Below are 20,348 nucleotides of genomic sequence, written 5' to 3' on the forward strand. Positions count from 1 at the left end.
TCCAAACATATCCATTATTTAAACGAAATACTATGAGCAAAAGTATAGTTTACACATCTATTTACAGTTGACAATTATGAAAGGCAAACAATACACATTATACAAAACAATAACACGTTTAGTTCTTACTCTACGTAGATAGGAACATTTATGAGTAAGGGGTCTAGATTCTTCCTTCTGTGGGAGTAGTCGGACAATGAATTCTTAATAAAATGAGTTTCTTTCAAGTACAGACATTCAATTCTTTTCCACAATAACACCTGACCCAGGAGAGTAGAAAGTAGACCTTGTTGCAATATCCGTTAGTTTATTTCACAGCTCATGTTTTTTTTTGTTTTCTTTACAAAGGAATCACGATTTATCAAGGCCCGGATACCACTTGAGGATAAGGGTTAATGAGTGTACAGTGATTAAGGGGAACATGTAGTCATATTTAGTAGTGGAAATTTAGTAAATTGGATTACTTGATATTTTCATTTCAATGCGGATTTCTGGAAATGTCCCTACCACATGGAAGCCATCTCTAATGTAGGCACATATTCCATCTCCATGGCGATCTTGGGGGTTAGATTTGGATGTTAAATAAGAATATCCTTTAATTACGAACTCATATATGGAAATAGTCGGTCCAATGCCAGTTTCTCTTAAGAAGAATAGGTCTGGTTTGGTCTCCTGTAATTGGATTTCAACTTCTGGAAGGCTGGAACGTAGACCCCTGATATTAGAAAAAAAGACATTGTAGTGGGGGGTCTACGATGAAAGTTGGAGTTCTGGGTTTAATTGTGTATTTCATCTGGAGACTTTTCATGATAGAGTTTTAAGATTTGTGGAATGAGGTCGACAAACTTGGTTAGAGCAGGGAAGAGAGGGAAAGTAAGGAAGAAAAGGTGAATATGTTTTTTGTAGATCATAAGGTAAAGCCGTAATAATTACCCACTAATATAGCATCGAGAAGCCCCACCAGAAGCTACTGCATGGTCCAGAAACCATTCACCAAATAGCAATACAGCAGCCCCAGTACTTTGCAAATGCTGATAGGACGGCTTTCTTAGTAGTTAGTCGAAGGTTCGGATCCCTAACTATCAAGCGGATAACGTTAGCCCAGAAAAACGTTTACCCCCAGCACCCTTACTAGCGACATGGTTACAAGGACAGAAGTAGAAATTTTCCAGCATCTCAGGCTACTTTAACGCAAAAATTCTGCCGACCTAAAATAGTTTTTTGCTTCTCCTTCTGTCAGAAAAATCACTCGTCTTAAAACAGGGCTGAGAGACAAATTAGGAGAAGCGAGAGTTAGGGGAACTACTGATAACGCAATCACAATGCATTGTCTCATGTATTATGAATGTATTTCAAACATATCTATCATTAAAACAAAATATTAAGTAACTAACACATTTATTACGGTTGACAATTATGAAAGAAAAACAACGTACATTTACTATGAAAGATATTTAGTTTTTACTCTACCTTTAAGCCCATGTATTAAACATGTATCCCAAACATATCCATCATGAAAACAAAAGTTTATGACTAAAATACAGTCAACATATTGATTTAGAGTTGTCAGTTGAAAGAGTAACAACGTACACTATACAATATCATAAAAGCTTGGCCCTAACACCAGGTGTCACCATAAGTAAAAGGTAGATCAAGGGTAGGCAAGCTACAGCCCACGAAGGCATTCTGACTGGCCTGCAAGCCTGATTACCAATTTTTAACATGAGAGATGAGTCTTTCGAATTAAAAAAAAAGCCTGCTGTTAACTTCCTCTGATCCACTCAGCAAAACGTGAATATTATAACTGCAAAAACACAATTGAAACCCAATCACCTCCATTTCTGCGTAAAATATAAAAAAATAAGCATAAAACACAAACTGAAAGTCAATTTGATCGACCGACCGACAGCTTCAAAGGGACAATGTTGTCTCAGTCAGCTTTCTATTTCATGCCACATGAATGTGTGCATGGTACCACAAGCGTACGTAAGTAAGTGTATATACCTGCAACTATTTGTACTCGTATATATGCGTTTCGTTGTGTGTGTGCGTGTGATTAGTTTATGTTACAATTTTTAATAACACTTTCAAACATAAACATATGAGATAGCAGGTGAATATCTGAAATCCGCTAGGATGCCCAATCCCCAGCTTGAACAAACAGATAAGAAAATTAAAAATAATTTTACCCATTTCACTTCAGTCGATTGTTTTCACTTTGAAGTATTTTAACGTATTATGCAAAAACTAATTTTTCTTAAGAAGTATGTTGTGATTTGCTTAAAGCATTGTTTAACGGATAAAAGGTGTTTTTGAAGGCTTACGATGTAGGAATGTACAGCCGTTGTAAGTAGATAAATAAACAAATAATAAATAATTAAATAATATTCTCTTATTTACCTGATCGATTTGTTTTTTCTTTCATTTTTTCAACTGTAGATGGTATTTATTCCAAAGATCCTTTCGAGTGCATCACTCATCGTCAGTAGAGAAACGTATATCCACTCTCTAAACTGCAAAGCAGCCGTTGTGTTTAAATTTTTCTATAAAATTCAAACGCTGTTTAAAGTTTAAATTAATTACATTAACTGTTAAGGGGAGGTAATTCTTTTTTTTTTTTTTTTACTTTTCTATACATTTTCTGATCTAGGGCAAGTAATTCTATATTCCTGTTTAAATTTATGGCTATATCTAAGGGAAAATTTTGTCTATTTATTTGTTTAGGTTACGTTAGCTGTTAAGGGAGGTAATTCTGTTGTTTTTATTCATTTTTTTTCTATGTATTTTCTGATCTAGGGAAGTAATTCTATATTCTTTTTTAATTTTCTTGGTTTGATCTGGTGAAATAATTATATCTATTTATTTTATTTATCATTTATTTAATTTTTTCTCTTTTTTGCTGTATGAATTATCACTGAGACCGTATTATGGAAGTAATTAGTCTTCTTGTGTCTTTATTAGTGTAAACTGTTTTTGACTCCAAGTGGGAGGGTAGATATTTATTTGCTGTGCACCGCAGCAAAATGTGGCACAAGGCCGGAAGGTGCAGAACAGACGAGCTTCCCTAAAGAAGGGAGACTCTCGCCTCAACAAAATTTGCCTGGGCAACCTCGTCGGCATTCCCCGGTAGGGGCGCCTAAGGCGACAAGCAACTTGCCCCACCGGAAAGCCCAGTGGCAAGGCCTTGGAGGGTGGACCTCCTAGGTAGTACCCAAGCAGTGTACCTCAGTCCAACAAGTGCTGACCCGGATCTCGGCCCCTCACCTATCGGGCTGAGTGTCAAGAACGAATCCTTGACGAGTACTCTACCCTGTCTCCCTGCAGCCGAAGCCGCTAGGAGACACATCGCCCCATCAGACGAACTAGTGGGGGTGGGGGTATGAGACCAATAAATTCGCCAATCGTTTTTATAACCACCGGCTGTGTAAACCAACCAATGAACACCTTCCAAAGTTACTATAAAAATTGTCGAATTTTGGATTCAATCAGTTCGCCGTTAACTATGTCACGGACCGCATTTGATTCTTAGCCGCCATCTTGGTTACTGCCAATTACACTCAGGATCTGATCTGAACTACGCCGCCATCTTTGTTTAACATAATGTCTCAATACTTAACAATTAGAAATATGTTAGATTTTCTGTTTTGCTATTAATTTCTGGTTTTAATTTTTCAATCAGTATTGATTCTTTTAATCTGAGATTTCCCCGATTCCTATCATTTGCTAAAATTTTAACGGTTAAGGTTTTATCGGGATTGTGTTTTTCAGGCACGTTTTTGTAGAAAGATGATGTTTTGGTGGTAATGTGTTCCTTAATTCGATTATGTAACGGTCTTATTGAACTTAATATACAAATAGTTTTTAAGAGGTCAAAAATGGGTCAAAATTGAAGAAATCGTTATACATTGTGTACATTTATCTTAGTTTATTTTTTTAATTTATAATCAGTTAATATGCGTGTCACGTTGGTATAGTGGTAACGTCACCAGCTTTGAATGCCACAATTTTGCTTTCGGTTTCGATTCTAAAATACTTTTTTTACCTTTGAAATCACGACTCTATAATAATATATACAAAATCTGGACAAATTAAAATATCATATTTAAGCGTATTTTACGACCGGGCAAAGCCCCCCCCCCCCGCTAGTATTATATATAAAACTGGATTAACAATTAAAAGACAGTAACAGAATAGTTTTTTCTTTTATGTAAGCGTGGTTTAGATCTGAATTGAAATTCGTAAGTTTAGAAAACAAGTACAACACGGAAAATCTTTAAAAAGTAAACATTTATTTATTTAAAATCAACTAAGTTTTGGCGGTATAATGCCATTATCAGGAATAGAATCATTTTTCTTTTTCTTTCCTCCCGGCATAGTGTAATCAGAAAAGTAAAGTCCGTGTGATCACTAACGGGGATATTTTCAAAAGTTCTAAATCAGGAGGATGCATGGCTTGCACGTGAAATAGAGGAGTGAAGTTTTTATTTTCTCCTCGATGTAATAGTATAGTTTCAACCTCAGACCGAAGTACCAAATTTCTATTAGCAATAGATAAGATCAGCAATGAAAGTGTGAATATAATTTCGGCTTCAGACAGGTAGAGATCCCCATCTATAATGTAAAAGTCAAAATGTGTGTATATGTGTGTGTGCGCGTATGTTTGTATGTCTTCCAAAATCCTTCGACACACGCGACAGATCCTCACGCGATCGGTATCGTTTTGAAGTTCAACATCTCGGACGACAAATATCGAAGAATTGACCCGAAGCATTAATTCCTTCACCCTCAGCTAGGCAGTTTTCTACAAAGAGGGGTCGCTTTTTTTCGTCGACATTTTCGCAAGTCATTATCTCCGTTGGATTGACTAGCATTAATTCCAACGCTCGAGGTTCGCCATGGACGCATTGGTTAAAACATTACGTTTTTTTTAAAACCTTTTTCTTCTTTGTGTTACGGGTTCGAGCCTGCCTGCCTATCACTTTTTTTAAACACCCCTCTCCACCCGGGCTGTCTTGATCCCCTGCTACTACGACTTTTTTCGGAGTTCCTTATTACACCACCTTGACACACTCAGGCAACGCCCGGTACCCCCGTTAGTCTATTATATAAAAGGCAAGGTTCATGTATGTGTGTTTGTTTGTTCAACTAAAACTGTAAAACTATAAAACAAACAGCTACAAATTTGGTACGACATTGATTTCCGTTGCCCCGGATGAATAATATTTAAAATTTGGAAAAATATCCATTTCTTGATTCTAAACTGACACAGATTTCATCAGGAAGGGAAACTGTTTGTACTAACTAAAGGGAAATAACTTTTTTGCAAGAAGTTATTTCCTTTATGCCAACTCATTCCTCATGTAATCTATAAAAGCATGTGTTATGCATGTGTGTGTGTGTTCAGAGAGAGGAATGTTTTGGACAAAGATAGAAGAAAGGGTAAAATCCAGGGAGGGGAGAGTAGCATCGGGCGACACCAGGTTACCCTGCTAGTTATTAATAAATGCAAGCAGAAAGAATCAATGGAACTTACTGCCAGACATTCTCCTTCGTAGAGTAATCCCATGTAGGAAGCAGCCTTTCCATCGCACAGGGCGATATGAGTGAGAAGATTTTCCTCCGTTAAACTCACCACGAACGATTCGTTTACAGGGTTCGCTTGATGTATGCATTTGCCGAGTTTATTTAATGCGCTGAAAAAGAAAAGAGAAAAAGCAAATGTCAAGTTGAATTGATCTATTAAATCCCAGGGTATCTTTTTTTTTTTTTTTTTTTTTTTTCATTATTTAGAAAGCAAAATATTGACTCTCCTTATAAATAGGACACCGAGTACATGCGATTGTTTTTTTTTTTTTTTTTTTTTTAGGAATCAAAGAGTATACATTCAAGATAATATTTACATATAGTAAAGAAGCAAGTTGTTTACACGAAGAATTACATTGCAGTTTCCGTAATGGCTTACTAAGGCAAGACTCATTTATACAAGTTCATACATCATCGAATAAAAAGAATTACATCAAATGTTACCATCTTTTTAAGAGGGATTTTACAACTCTCTGAGAGAAAATCTTTTCCTGCCCATACAGAGGACACGCCCCCTCCCACTTAGAGGTTGGCCGCGAAACCCTGGTTCCTTTACAAACCAGAGTGAAACAGGCAGTCTATCAATTTAGATGGAGTAGGGAGAGTCTTAATAACCACACTTTTATTTTTTCTTCCCCACACCCTCGACATAAATCAAATATTTTTTATTATTGTGATCTTTTTTGTATTTTCATGTCAATGAAAAAATGTTTTAAAATTGGGTTTAAGTAGGAACACCCCCCCCACATTACGAAATGGTAAACACGGTAAAAGATGCAACCTAAGAGAAATATTTTTTGTTTAAGTTCCAAAAAGATTGACCAACCAACCTCACCAGCCTCCCCCACCTTTTTGAGTTGGCCTTATGCCTAAATTTTTTGTTCATAAGTTGTATTTAATTTCATTTTAATGTGAATAAAAGATTGAATACCTCAAAGTGTAGTATCTGTTCTCCAGATACTGCACTTCAATTTTTGTCCTCTCTCAGTGAAGGAGAAATCCTACACGACTGAGACAATTTTTTTGTTCATTTCCTCCACGTTAAAAAAATGACCCTGGTGTCTAACTCTGTCCCGTTGGGAAGGCATTGTAAATAGGATCTTTGAGAGAAATTGATGACTATAGATGAATTTTGTCCTTTTTTTATAGTAATTATGCAATAAGTAGTTTTATTATGTACTAGCAGCCGCCCGGCGTTGTCCGGTCGTAAAATACACTTAAATATGATATTTTAATTAATACACATTTCAGATTTATTATTGTAGAGCTAATACTCTGTTATTATATTGTACCCAATATGTAGTAGTGATTTTAAAAGAAAACAAGTGAAGCATGCGTGGTCCCCCGTGAGTGCACAGTGAACGAGGCATAAAAAATGACTAAGTTCAGCATTTGCCTCCCTCCCATTTAACCCCAAAAGTTCTCAGACGTGAGCCTGAGGAACTCTCACGAGGATGAAACGCGAAATATTTTGTGTAGCTTAATTGCCATATATATTTTCATAACTTACTACCTAGCTCTACTTACTTACACTGTTGAAGTAAATACTGAAAATTTATGCATAAATTTATATCTCCTTATATTTATGTGATACAATGAATCCCAGTGTCCTATAAATAGGACACTAAATAATTTTTGGTCCTAAAAACACTATCAATAATTTGTCCTACTCTTTATCTGTGCCTAAACCTAAACGTAGATTCCATGGACAAAGCTTCTTTCTTAGAACTGCTCACCCGTGGAACTCTATCCCATTTGCCTACTTTCCGACTGACTATAATATGGTCGTCTTCAAATCCAACGTAAACAAGTTCTTGATGAGCAGTTCCTCTTAAGTAATCCAATTTACTACATTTCCACTAACAGTTACTACGACATTGCCCCATAGATGATATTAACACTTATCCTCGAGTGGCCTCTGGCCTTGATAAGTGGTGACTCCTTTGTAAAAAAAGCACACAGTGAAAACTGCGTAGTTTTCTTAATTACTTACTTTATTCTTATTTTACTATATTGTTATATTTTCAAAAATAAAATAAAGGATTTTATATATGCATAGAATGTTTATACGGGGTCTCTTTACTATAGTCACTTTTCCCCGTCGCTCGTGGTTGCTATAGAAATAAGCGTTTATTATGAATAAAGGGGACGCAAGGAAACGTTTGACGAGTTTTCTTCAAGGTTATATTTGAAGAAAACAGAGGGAGAGAAAGAGAGAGAGAGAGAGAGAGAGAGAGAGAGAGAGAGAGACTAATATTCACTTAACTAATTATTTACTTCTTTACTACTGGTGTTAACGGCTTTAGTGTTTTCATTCCTTATTTTTATAAAGATAGCTCACTCAAAAAATTTCCATGAACAGAGTTTCTTTCAAAGAAACTCGCATATGTAAAATATGTTACATCGAGACTGTTTCCTTTCTGAGTAAAATATGGTTGTCTTCAAATTTAATATCAATAAATATTTGTCATAAATCGCCTTCATAATTAATAAAACTTTATTCATTTTATTTACCATATTCAATCTTCTCATGGTGTTCTTCATTCTTCAATTACGATGATGAACAACTTTCCTTTTGATCCGTAATTTTCTTAATTTTTTTTTATTTGAAAACTACCAACAATTAAAAACAAAATTATAAAGTTTTTCGTTTTAAATCAAGGCCAAAGATCGATTAGGTTCGATTTAAGAGTGTAAACGTCAGATGACTGATCACGAGGATGAAATAAAGAGAGAAAAAAGAGGGAAAGAAAGAGAGATAGAGAAAGACAGAGAAAGAAAGAGAGAAAAGAAAGAAAGAGAAAATAGAAAGAAACAGAAAGAAAAAGAAAGAAAGAAAGAAAAAAGAGAAAAGAAAAGGAAAAGAGAGAAGAGGAAGAAAGAGAAAAGAAAGAGGAGCGAGACGAGAGAAAGGAGAAAGAAATAAGAAAGAAGAAAGCGAAAGAAAGAAGAAAGAGAGAGAGAGAAAGAAGAGAAAGAGAGAGAGAGAAAGAAGAGAAAGAGAGAGAGAGAAAGAGAGAGAGAGAGAGAGAGAAAGAGAGAGAGAGAGAGAGAGAGAGAGAGAGAGAGACAGTACCTCTACGACGATTGTTAGAGCTATAGAAAAGGTCGCAGTTACAACTACACATTTATAGATACGCTTAACAATTCTATATATTATCTTAAAGTAGATTTCATATTGTTATGGATTAATAGCTCTCATGGTAGTTTTAAACAATAGTTTTGATTGCAGGTTTTGTGGAAGGATGTGTCCTGATGACATCTATCAAAACTCCAAATGAGATCCGCGATCATCTATGATAGAAATCTCACCTGTCTGTTTAAATGTATGTATGTATGTATGTATGAATGCCTAAAACTTTCGATAGAGGCGACGAATTTTCACGATATCGGTATCCCTTTGAAGCTCGGCCCTTTCTGACGACACATATCGAAAAATTGGCTCAAAATATTAATTCCTTCACCCTCAACTCGGCACAGGTCTCTTTTTTCGCCGATATTTTCGAAAGTCATCCCCTCTGTTCGATTGACTAGCTTTAATTCAAACCTTCACCACTTCCAGTTTGGCGATGAACGCAACAGCCAAGACGTCACGTTTTGTTTCACGTTCTTTTCCTCCTTTGCGGTACGGGTTCGAGCCCGTCTGCCTTCTACCACTTTTTTTTTTTTTTGCTCAACACACTCCTCCAAATACCCGGGCGACGCCGGGCACCCAGGCTAGTCTATAATATAAATCTCACCTGTCTGTTTAAATGTATGTATGCATGTCTGCCTAAAACGGATTTTCACATCGGTATCGTTTTGAAGCTCGACCCTTTGGACTTAAAAATATCGAAAAATTAGCTAAAAACATTAATTTCTATCCTCAACTGGGTACTTTTCTACAGGGAGGGTTCGTTTTTTCACCGATATTTTCGAAGTCATCCTCTCTTTTTGATTGTCTAGCCTTAATTTAAACTTTCGCCACTTCCGGTTTGGCGATGGGCGCAACAGCAAAGATGTCACATTTTTTCCACGTTCTCTTCCTCCTTAGCGGTATGGGTTTGAGCTTGCCTGCCTACTACCACTTTTTTTTTTTTTTTTTGCTCAACACACACCTCCAAATACCCGGGAAACGCCGGTTACTCTAGCTAGTCTATAATACAAATCTCACATGTCTGTTTAAATGTATGTATGTATGTATGTTTTTATGTCTGCCTAAAACTTTCGACAGAGGCGACGGATTTTCACGAGATAAGTATCGTTTTAAAGCCTGACCCTTCGGGTGACAAATATCGAAAAAGTGGCTAAAAGCATTAATTCCTTCACCCTAAACTCGGCACTTTTCTACAGGGTGGGGTTGCTTTTTTTCGCCGATATTTTCGAAAGTCATCCTCTCTTTTCGATTGAGTAGCCTTAATTTAAATATACGTCACTTCCTGTTTAGCGATAAGCGCAACAGCAAAGACGTCACATTTTTTTCCTCCTTCGCGGTACGGGTTCGAGCCTGCCTGCCTACTACCACTTTTTTCTTTTTTTTTGCTCAACACACACCTCCAAACACCCGGGCAACGCCGGGTACACAGGCTAAATTTATCATAAGTTTGGAATTAACAAATGTTCGACCGTGGCGCACGAACACGCTGATGCATCCGGCCACGCATTTTGACTAGGAACAAAGTGTTTTCTGTCAATGAATGAGAAAATCCTACCAGACTGAGGAAATTTTATTTTTGTTTTAATCCAGAGTGCTGGGTGAGGAGAGGTGGATTTTCTTACATTAATAACCAACCACGTATCTATGTCTGCCTTCGAAAGGATTCAAGTAAATGAGGACCACGCTGTGTCATGGACAACCAACAACGTTCACTGGTTGAGTGAATATTATTTTGCTGCCTTTAAATTATGGAATTTATTTCGCCGAAAGAAAAGTGTATTATCTGGTCTTATTATATATTTTATAGTTTCTGACCTCGGTCAGTGAAGGAAAAATATTTCTAGATTGAGGTAATTTTTACTTTTGTTTTACAGTAAAGGTCACTCGAGGATATAGGGTTAATGCGTCTACAGTGATGGAAATTGAGTAGAAATTGAATGCTTAAGGGAACGGTTCAACAAGAATTTGTTTGCATTGGTCTTAAAGACGACCATATTTTAGTCAGCTGGAAAGTAGGCTACCGTAACAGAGTTCCATAGCCGAACAGTTTTAGGAAAGAAGCTTTGTTCATGGAACTTGCGTTTAGATTTAGAATTTTGTGTTATAATTTTTTTATATATATTTATTAAAAAATAACTTCCTCAACAGAAAAAAAGGGGGGAGGGGAAATAACACGTATTTATTTTTGGTCCTGAAATTGCATTTGTCTGCCCCTGCTGTGCACTCTTCTCATATACAAACTGAAAACAAAAAAGTGAATCCATCCTAGCAGTGCACAAGTGACCAAGAATTCTAACTGGAAAGATAACGTGGAAACGAATGTCAACAATAAACATCCGATTTGTTCGAAATGAATGAACGTTGCTTAACAACAGTTAAGTGACTATCTCCATCCCATTCGCAGCTGGTGTATCCATTTCAGAATCCAGGAGGTAATTGACCCGTGTCTAGCCAAAGTCTCTATTTCGAGAACCGACAACATACTTTATCTTTGTATCACATTATCTTGTCTCGCATCTCAAATACCATAAATTCACAAAGATAAAGAGACCCCAGCAACAGTGAGCAAATGAACGACATAAAAAACAAATCTAAGTAAAGCGTGTCCACTTGAAGTGGACATTTTATCGCTCCAGCCCCGAGAGCGGCCAAACGATGATGTTACTAAAATAACTATTAGTTAAAATATGTTTGTTCAGATGGATCTGTAAACAGGGTGGGTTCTAGAGAAGAGTCACGAAGATTGATTGTTTTGTTTTACGGTATATTAATCTTTTCGGGTTAATGCTGAATCCAGTAATTTTGGAAAAAGTCGTTCATGCTTTAAGTTTTTTTTTTACACAGGAATCACCACTTGTTAAGGCCAGGAGGCCACTCGAGGATAAGGGTTAATGTGTATACATACAATCGTCGGGAACTGTGGTCAGAAACAGATCTAGAAGTGATGCGTGTTGTTCTTAATGGTGAATGCTCTGACGAACTGCAAGAACTTGTGCCCCCACGACATAAATACCCTAGACAAACCCGACAAACAGCTAAACCCCACTCCTACACAGTAGAGATCTCTAGATATAAGAGAGCTTTCCAATTCGGTAGTTTCTTCCCCAGAACCGCTAGACTTTGGAATTCCATTCCGGGTCCCTGCTTCCACAACTGTAGTGACATGCAGAAGTTCAAGTGTAACGTGAACTGACATCTTGCTGCCCAACTCCCCAGATAGTACCCAGTAGCTTATGTCCCTGATAATATCCCTTTACACCCAAGTGGCAATGTGCCTTGTTTGAGGTGAAAATGTAATTAAAAAAAAAAGAAACATTAGTCAATGTGATTATAGCGTAGTAAACATAAGTAGTGGAATTTTGTAAATTGGATTACTTAGGGGGACGGTTCATCAAGAACTTGTTTACGTTGGACTTGAATACAATCAGATTGTAGTCAGCTGGAAAGCAGTCAATCGGAAGAGAGTTCCACAGGCGTGCAGTTCTAAAAAAGAAGCTTTGTTCATCGAATCTACTTTAAGGTTTAGGCACAGATAAAGAGTGTGGGAAATTATTGATAGTGGTTTTGGCTAGACGAGTGTTTTTCGTGAAAGTTTGGCGAGGGGGGGGACCATAGATTTAAGCTCAGCTGAGCACTTGCCATGAAAAAAACGATAAAGCAGAGGCAAGCCCGCAACGTCTCTTCTGTGGGAAAGAGGTTGCATCTCCCACTAAGCTACGAAGTCTATTTTGAACTCTGTTAAGGCAGGATAAGCTGCTTCTAGCAACTCCTGGCCAAATGTGGCAACGGTACTCCATCGTTGGCCGTACCTGGCTTTATATAGGTAGAGAATTGCATCAGGAGTGAAATATCTACTGGATCGATAGAAGGATCTCACCATTTTTCCAGCGACCTTGGCAATGAATTTGATATACGTGTTCCATTTCAGGTCAGGAGTAAAGATCAAGCCCATACACGATGTTTAGTTTGGTTTGGTGGTTTTGTTTTTGCGCATATCAAGCCTTTTCATGTTATTTAATGCCGAATTCAGTAATTTTGGAAAAAAAAGATTTTATGCTTCAAATATGTATCCATGATGTTTAGTTGTTTTGTAGAGGAAAATCATTTGTATTATTTGGATTCTTCGGACTACTGTTCTCATCTCGAGTGCCATTTTCACCAAAATAATACTAAAGATGAAGAATCCAAATAATACGAATAACGAATCTTCATCTAAAAAAATTCAGAAAGGAAAACTGGTTTTATTTTTGACTTTGCAGAACATGATTGAGTTTTGTAAAAACAAATAAATAAAATAACATCAATATTTGTTGCATTTAAGGTCAGAAAGCCGGTATCTTTAGGCAACCTAATCTAGAAGCACTACAGACACGAAGAGGTCATGAGGTTAATGCATTAAATAAGCTGGAAGTTCGTGAGAACAGAAAGTGATCAAAATTAGCCGGAAATGACGCCAGACATACGATTGACAGAAGGGCGATTGCCAATTTCTGTTAATCCAATCTGTAAAGACAACCTAATAAATTTTTCAAGTCCGTTAATGGGAAGAATTTTTACAAATTCGTCATCTATCTGAATTCGTTAACTTCGATCAATTCAAGCTGCAAAAACATATGTCCGTTATTGAGTTTTGCAAAAAAAAAAAAAAAAAGAAAAAAAAAGAAAAAAAAAGAAGTCTTTTGTGGACTAAAAGGATCTTCATTTAACGGCACAACAAAATCTGCACACATGTCTATTTCTTTCGACTGCTTTTTAACATTAACTTTAGCTATTTTATATTCAACTTTTGATATTATATCCACATTTTGGGTTTGTATTACTGTACACATAGATTCGAAAAAGTTGACAAAAAACAAATATATAACAAATAAATGTTATCAAAGGAAAGATAAGTTACCTTTCTACCAAACTGGATATATTTTTCGTGTTTTTATTCAATATAACATGTTTATTCAGCTCGAAAAACATACAGTGTTTACCGATGTATTGGGAAATTCAAGATGGCGCCTGACTCTCTTTAACACGGTAAGTTTGGAAAAAGGTGTTAGAAATAAAAAACTAGACAAAATACTGTTAAAAACTCGCTCAATATGTTACCGTGACATAAGTTGACATATATTCGGTGGATTTTTAACAGTATTTTGTCTAGTTTTTTTTTTATTCATAACACCTTTTCCCAAACTTACCGTGTTAAAGAGAGTCAGGCGCCATCTTGAATTTTCCAATACATCGGTAAACACTGTAGGTTTTTCGAGCTGAATAAACATGTTACATTGAATAAAAACTATATAAAAAATATATCCAGTTTGGTAGAAAAGTAACTTATCTTGCCTTTGATAATATTTATTATATATTAGTTTTTTGACAATTTTTTCGAATCTATGTGTACAGTAATACAAAACTCACATTTTTATAGATGGTCTAATTCATTATTTAGTGGAAAACTCGAGAAATCTAATATATAAAAGGCTATATGTCTGTTTGTCTGTCTCCATATTTTCAAATTATCTTCTTTTCCGAAACTAAAAGTCGCAGAGCAGCTCATGGGACCTCAAATGATTGAATTTTTTACGGGCCGTTCTTTTATGGGTCTTTAGCCGGTTACAATCGTTTGTAAGGAGTCAAAAATTGGTCAAAATTGAAAAACAATCGTTAAACATTTTGTACATCCATTTATTTTTAATATTTAATCGGTATATATGCGTGTTACGTTGGTACATCACCAGCTTTGAATACTACAGTTTCGGTTTCGATTCTAGCAGATGGCACCTAAACACTCTTTTTTTCTTTTGAAATCACGACTCTATAATAATATATACGAAATCTGGACCAATTAAAATATCATATTTAAGCGTATTTTACACCTGAGCAAAGTCCCTCCCCTCGTTAATGAAGAATAAGATTGAAAACATAAAAAGACATTAAAAACTAGACTTTTTGTCCGTTAGAAAGGGCAAAAGTTATAGCCCGTTGGCTTAGGAGAAGTGTTTTATGCCAAATTGATGATTTAATATGGTTAAACCTGTGTTCATTTTTGCATTAAATACTACCCTCTAAACTCATTAAACGTATACTATGATACTTAGTTCGCTGCACCTTATAACAAACGTCCACATAAAATTTCAATCAGATCGACACAGTAGTTTCCGAGAAAAGTGGAACGGTCAAACAAACTGAATAAAAAAGTAAATAAAAAATGATTTAAAGAGATGAATGAACGAGCCTTCAACGATATAACGTTATTTCAAGCGTTTATTTTATTTATTTATTTATTTATTTTTTTTTTGGTCCCCCGACAAAAGGAGGGTGGACCCGTAAATTCACCCTTGTCCATTCGTCTGTTCGTTTGTCGGCACTTTTCTCAATAACTACGACTTTGAATTTTTTGAAATTTTGCACAAACATTAAACATGATATGAGTAAAAAAAGTAACAGAACGGATTTTCCGGGAAAACTCCGGTTGTCCCCGCCCTCTTAGGGGTGCCTTTCGGGTTAAAATGGCTAAAATTAACACTTTTGTTCTTATTAAAAAAAAAAAATATTGATGTCTTGGATTTTTATAAAACTTTCTGAAAAGTTGTAACTAACTGATTTCTATATAATTTTGTTTGTCTATACTTCACGATAACTCTTGGGTGTGCCAGTGTCTCTTTTAGGGCTAATAAAAACACTCAATTTTTGGGACTATTTTACCATATTTGTCCCAAATTTTCTGTGTATGTCTATTTAGCAGTTTTGCATGGTGCTAAACTCAAATTTAAATATGTTAAGGCCCTAGGGACTTTTGGGTCTAAATGTGGAGGGGGCAAATGATGGACTTAGTCATTTTTTTTTTTGCATGATGCAGAACTCAAATTTACAGATGTTAAGACCCAAAACTGCCCCGTTTTTTCATTTTCACCAGGATTTGACGTTGCCTGAGGACTTTTGGGACTAAATGGGGGGCGCAAATGCTGAACTTAGTCATTTTTTCATGTCTCGTTCACTGTGCACTCATGGCAAACCATGTATGCTTCACTTTTTTTTTATTAATTATTTTCCGTCGGAGATATAAAAATTTCTCAATCATGGAAATCAGTTAAAGTGTTGATTGCGAACGGTTTATCTTTTCTGGGGCCACAGGTGGCCTACATGACATAATATTTGCACTTTTGAAATATCATTTGAAATATTAGGTGGCCTTCCATTCTTGGGGGATTTTACTTTCTCCCACGAAAAAAAAAAAAAAAAAAAAATTTGAAATTTAGCTAAAAAGAAACGTTGTTTAGACTTGCTTAATAATAATAACGAGTATTCTTAACGTTATTACATGTGTCATCCTTTATGGCAGGTTGATGCAATTCTAGGCAATATCTTTTAAACCTACATATGTTTATAAACATTATTATTAGTAGTAATAGTAGTACAGTTGCAACGTCGATTTTCAGGCAACTGATTACCAAAAAACCTCGTTTAATTCAAATAAAACCATGAGAACATGATAATTTCACTGCCACTAAAACAGTTTTTTGAGCGATCAGCCAGAACGTGTTATCGATGTTCTGATTACACTACATATACTGTTGGTAGTCTCCCTTTATTCAAAGATTATTCCGGGTATTTGGAGGTTTGTGTTGAGCAAAAAAAAAAAAAGTGGTAATAGCCAGGTAGACAGGCACGAAGGTGGAAAAGAAAGTGAAAGAAAATCTGACGTTTTACCGCTATTCTATGACCCGACCGGAAGTTCAGAACGTTAAAATTAGGCAAAATCAATCCAACCGATACGATGACTTGCAAAAATAGCTCGCAAAAAATCGACCCCTCCTTGTAGAAAAGTGCCCAGTTGAGGGTGAAGAATTAATGTTTTTAGCCAAGTTTTCGATATTTGTCGTTCGAGACGTCAAGCTTCAAAATAATATCGATCTCGTGAAAATCCGTTACCTCTGTCGAAAGTTGTAGGCATACATACATACATACATACGTACGCGCATTTAAACAGACAAGTTAGAATTATATCATAGATAATATCTTATATTGTTTGAACGAATCGATAGTAAAGCTTGACCTTTTGGTGTGAAGCAAAGTTTACTATATGTGCTAATACTACACTTAATCTTTTTTGTCCTCGACCAGTGAATTTTATCAGGGTATTTACATCCCTCCTACCGTGGGAAGATGTAGAAAAGGACTTCACTGTTGAGATCTCTAAATGCCAGAAAGCTTGCTATTTTAATAGTTTCTTCAGTTAGACTTTGAAATTCTCTTTCTGCTAGCTGCTTCCTTGACTGTACTGATATGCAGAAGTTTAAATGTAACGTGAACAAATACTTTGCTAATATTTCCTCAGCATGGTCCTAAATAGTATCCCCTTACGTCAAAGTTGCACCATGTCTTGAACGTGAGTAAAAAAAACAAAAAAAACAAACAAAAAACGTAGGTGCAAATGTTGCATTCTAGGCCCCCTTAAAGTTACCTGAGTAGCACTATCGGAATTCCGCTGTGAGTGCGTCTTATAAAGTAATCTATAAACTAACCGCTTCCCAAAGCGAGAAGATAAGACATAGGAGGATGGACGTTTTAGAGATAAACAAAACTGCATAGCTGGACAGAAAATATACCACTGCTGTCACAATGGCCCAGACTCTGTCGTACCTTCTATCGAACGCGGATCCTCGAACGGTATGCTCGGTGTTAAGAAAGGAGATGGCTTTTTTCTCCTCTAGTTTTAGAAAAGTACTTCTGGACAAGTAATTGTTATTTGTGTTTCAATCCATCTTGCTCTTTCTTCGGAAGGTGCTAGATTTTCCCTGTATAAAAAAATCAACCTTGTGTTTAACTCTGCCCTCGTGGTAGTGGTTGGGGTGTAAGTAAATAGGGACCCTTGCTTCAAGGGAAAATTCAAGCAGATGCGTGGTGTGAAATGCCAACACCGGTCTATTTCCACCAAATAGAAAGAACTTTATAAAGACTCAATGGGATTTACTGACCCAAAAATGAAAACAGTATTTCATACACGGTCAGACAGTAGATTGGTATATGTAACGAAGCGATGCGCTCTCTTGGTAGCATAGTGCATATGGGCGTGTATGAGAAAATCAGCAGTTGCCGTAGGATAGCTGGCTAGCGAAATTATTAGCATCAGCAGTAAAAGCACGTATGCCAATTGACAAGTGTGCATGCGCAGACGTCACAGGAAGAAGAAGGAAAGAAAAAGAAAAAATGACAACACGTGGTCGAGAGAAGAGAAGCAAAATCTGTCGTGGAAGATGGACGTGTGAAGTCGAGGGCGAGAAAGCGCTGGCTAAGGTCGCCATCAGGTGGCGGGGACAGAGTCTTTTAAAAAGCACACGTTGTATGGCACAGCAGTGTAAAACACGTGTGCGCGAAAAGACTTGAAAGATAATGAAATGCGTTGTTTTGAAAGTACCATAAATAAATGCATTTCATTTACACTTAAAAAAAATACTGAGTCGGATTCTTATTTATTTATTTATTTTTTTGTTTGTTCATTTGCGACGTTACTGGACAATGTGCGGGTCAGAGTGGTTGAAATGGAACGCCACGCTATGTTACAGATAGAGAATAGACTCAGGTGCGAGAAAGCGTTTGGAGCGATAGAGAGAAAGTATTTTACGAGAAGCAGGAAGAGCAATTGACCTAATATGCGAACACCAAGGAAGATTGTTAGAATTATCAAAAGTAATATTGTCGTATTTACTCTTTAATACATAGTGGCACCCCTAGGATGCTTTATACCTTATTTGTTGCTATTTTGTTGAGTATTTTACAGTATCGCCCAATAGACATAAAGTGATAATTCTATTATGTAAAGGAAAATGCTTATACGTCCAGCTAAAACTTGAAAAATACACACCAGACATCCACAAAGTTGATATTTTTTAATCGACACAACCCTAGATGTGTATCTAAAAAAAAAAAAAAAGAAAAAGAAAAGATTTGGGGGTCAAATAGTCATTCACATCATCAGATTCTCCATAACGGCAATCATTCTTGTATGCAGTCGTAGCAGTATTAACGGTAAAATAAGTAACACCCTCCTCAAATCAATAAAATAACTCAGCAATTTATCTAGTTATTATTAAAAATTAAATCAGCAACTTGAGGGGCTGTTAATCCATTGCAAACAGAATTAACTAGCAGTACTTAACTTAATTGGATTATCTCCCTTCAAATCATCCTAAGCAACGACATAAAAACATCTTTCAAGTAAAATAACTGAATCTTCAGACAGTAAATAGATTAGAACACTTCACCCGAAATGTCCTACAAGGTTTATATATATTTAATACACCCATTTTACTTTATTCTCATATTCAATCAAATTCTAAACCTGAAATGGTATTTAATCCATGTACCAATAGAACGATAATATATAAACATTACTTGCCACTTATACGAAACTAAAACTAATCGTAATATCTTTACAAGGTTGTTACGGCCCTAATATAAATACAGATACCAAACTTTTACAAAAAATCAATCATTGGGAAATAAAGGAATTTAGAAATCCAACAAATGGGATATATTAAAAAAAAAAAAAATTTTTAATGGCTTAGGGCTCCTCGTAAAAATTCACATAACTCTGTTCTTAAATAAGGATACGAAAATTAGGCGATACATCAATATTTAAATTGTCTTTTCCGTAACCACAACCAAGGTAAATGTTTCTCGCATGCATTTCTCGTTAGGGAGCCCCCCCACCTTTTTTTCTTTCTATTGAAAAAATGCTACATTGCCTAAAGTGTGTTTATTCATAAAGTCTGAAGAAATGCTGGTTTTGAAAATTTTCAAACGATGTAATGCTTGAAATTGTCGAACTAGACATTGAAACAATTTTAATGTAAAATGAAATACACTTTTTGTTGCCATCCACACCTTGTCTTGAAGTCTTGATTTTGCACACTCAGTATATTAATGCTCAATTATGAAATGAGATAATTTTGTAGTTTAATCCTTAAGTCAACCATTTTTTGCTTAAAACCTATTGGTATATGAAAATTAACTGAATTACACGAACTCAGTATATTACACACACATTATATATATATATATATATATATATATATATATATATATATATATATATATACAATCTTCCCTTCGCTTTAAGAAGGCTTTTAAAAGATGCGTTCATTCTAATTTTCGTTTAAGTTAGAAAGCTGTTATTTGGTTACGTATTTACATATTGTCAACATTTTTTTCTCATGATTCATAAAAAGACATTTAAGAACCATGTTAATATTTGGAAGGAAACTCACTCTGTGGTTTGTCGGCCTATTTTCAAACTGTTACTCACAAATAACACCCATGGAATTATGTTAACGTTTCAGCAAACTCGTCTGTTTCCGGTTACGAAATCAGGTCAAGTTTATCTTTGGCGGCCTTTTTGTACACGTCACTAAAACCTCGCTGACAATTTGTTGGGAAACAAATGGCAAATGAGTTCAGGATGCATTGATTTTCGTGGAAACTATCTCTTTTCAGCCATAGTTCACACATACTACTCTCTCTCTCTCATATATATATATATATATATATATATATATATATATATTTGAAATTAGTATATTTAGGCAGCATTTTTATTTAAGCAAATAGTAAACGCAACGGAGACACATTGCTTTATGAT

General features: G+C 35.8%; 1 protein-coding gene across 1 annotated transcript in view; it reads right to left on the reverse strand.

Annotated features, from left to right (window-relative positions):
* Positions 1–20,348, reverse strand: part of LOC145297701 (uncharacterized) — a 246,704-nt gene that overhangs the window by 26,669 nt on the left and 199,687 nt on the right. Inside the window, exon 3 of the mRNA XM_080143901.1 lies at positions 5,534–5,693. Coding sequence (XP_080000027.1) covers positions 5,534–5,693 — 160 coding nt within the window. The remainder of the gene's footprint in view (positions 1–5,533; positions 5,694–20,348) is intronic.

This window comes from Euprymna scolopes, chromosome 18, assembly GCF_053919585.1.
Source record: "Euprymna scolopes isolate OS-2025 chromosome 18, ASM5391958v1, whole genome shotgun sequence".
Taxonomy (NCBI): domain Eukaryota; kingdom Metazoa; phylum Mollusca; class Cephalopoda; order Sepiida; family Sepiolidae; genus Euprymna; species Euprymna scolopes.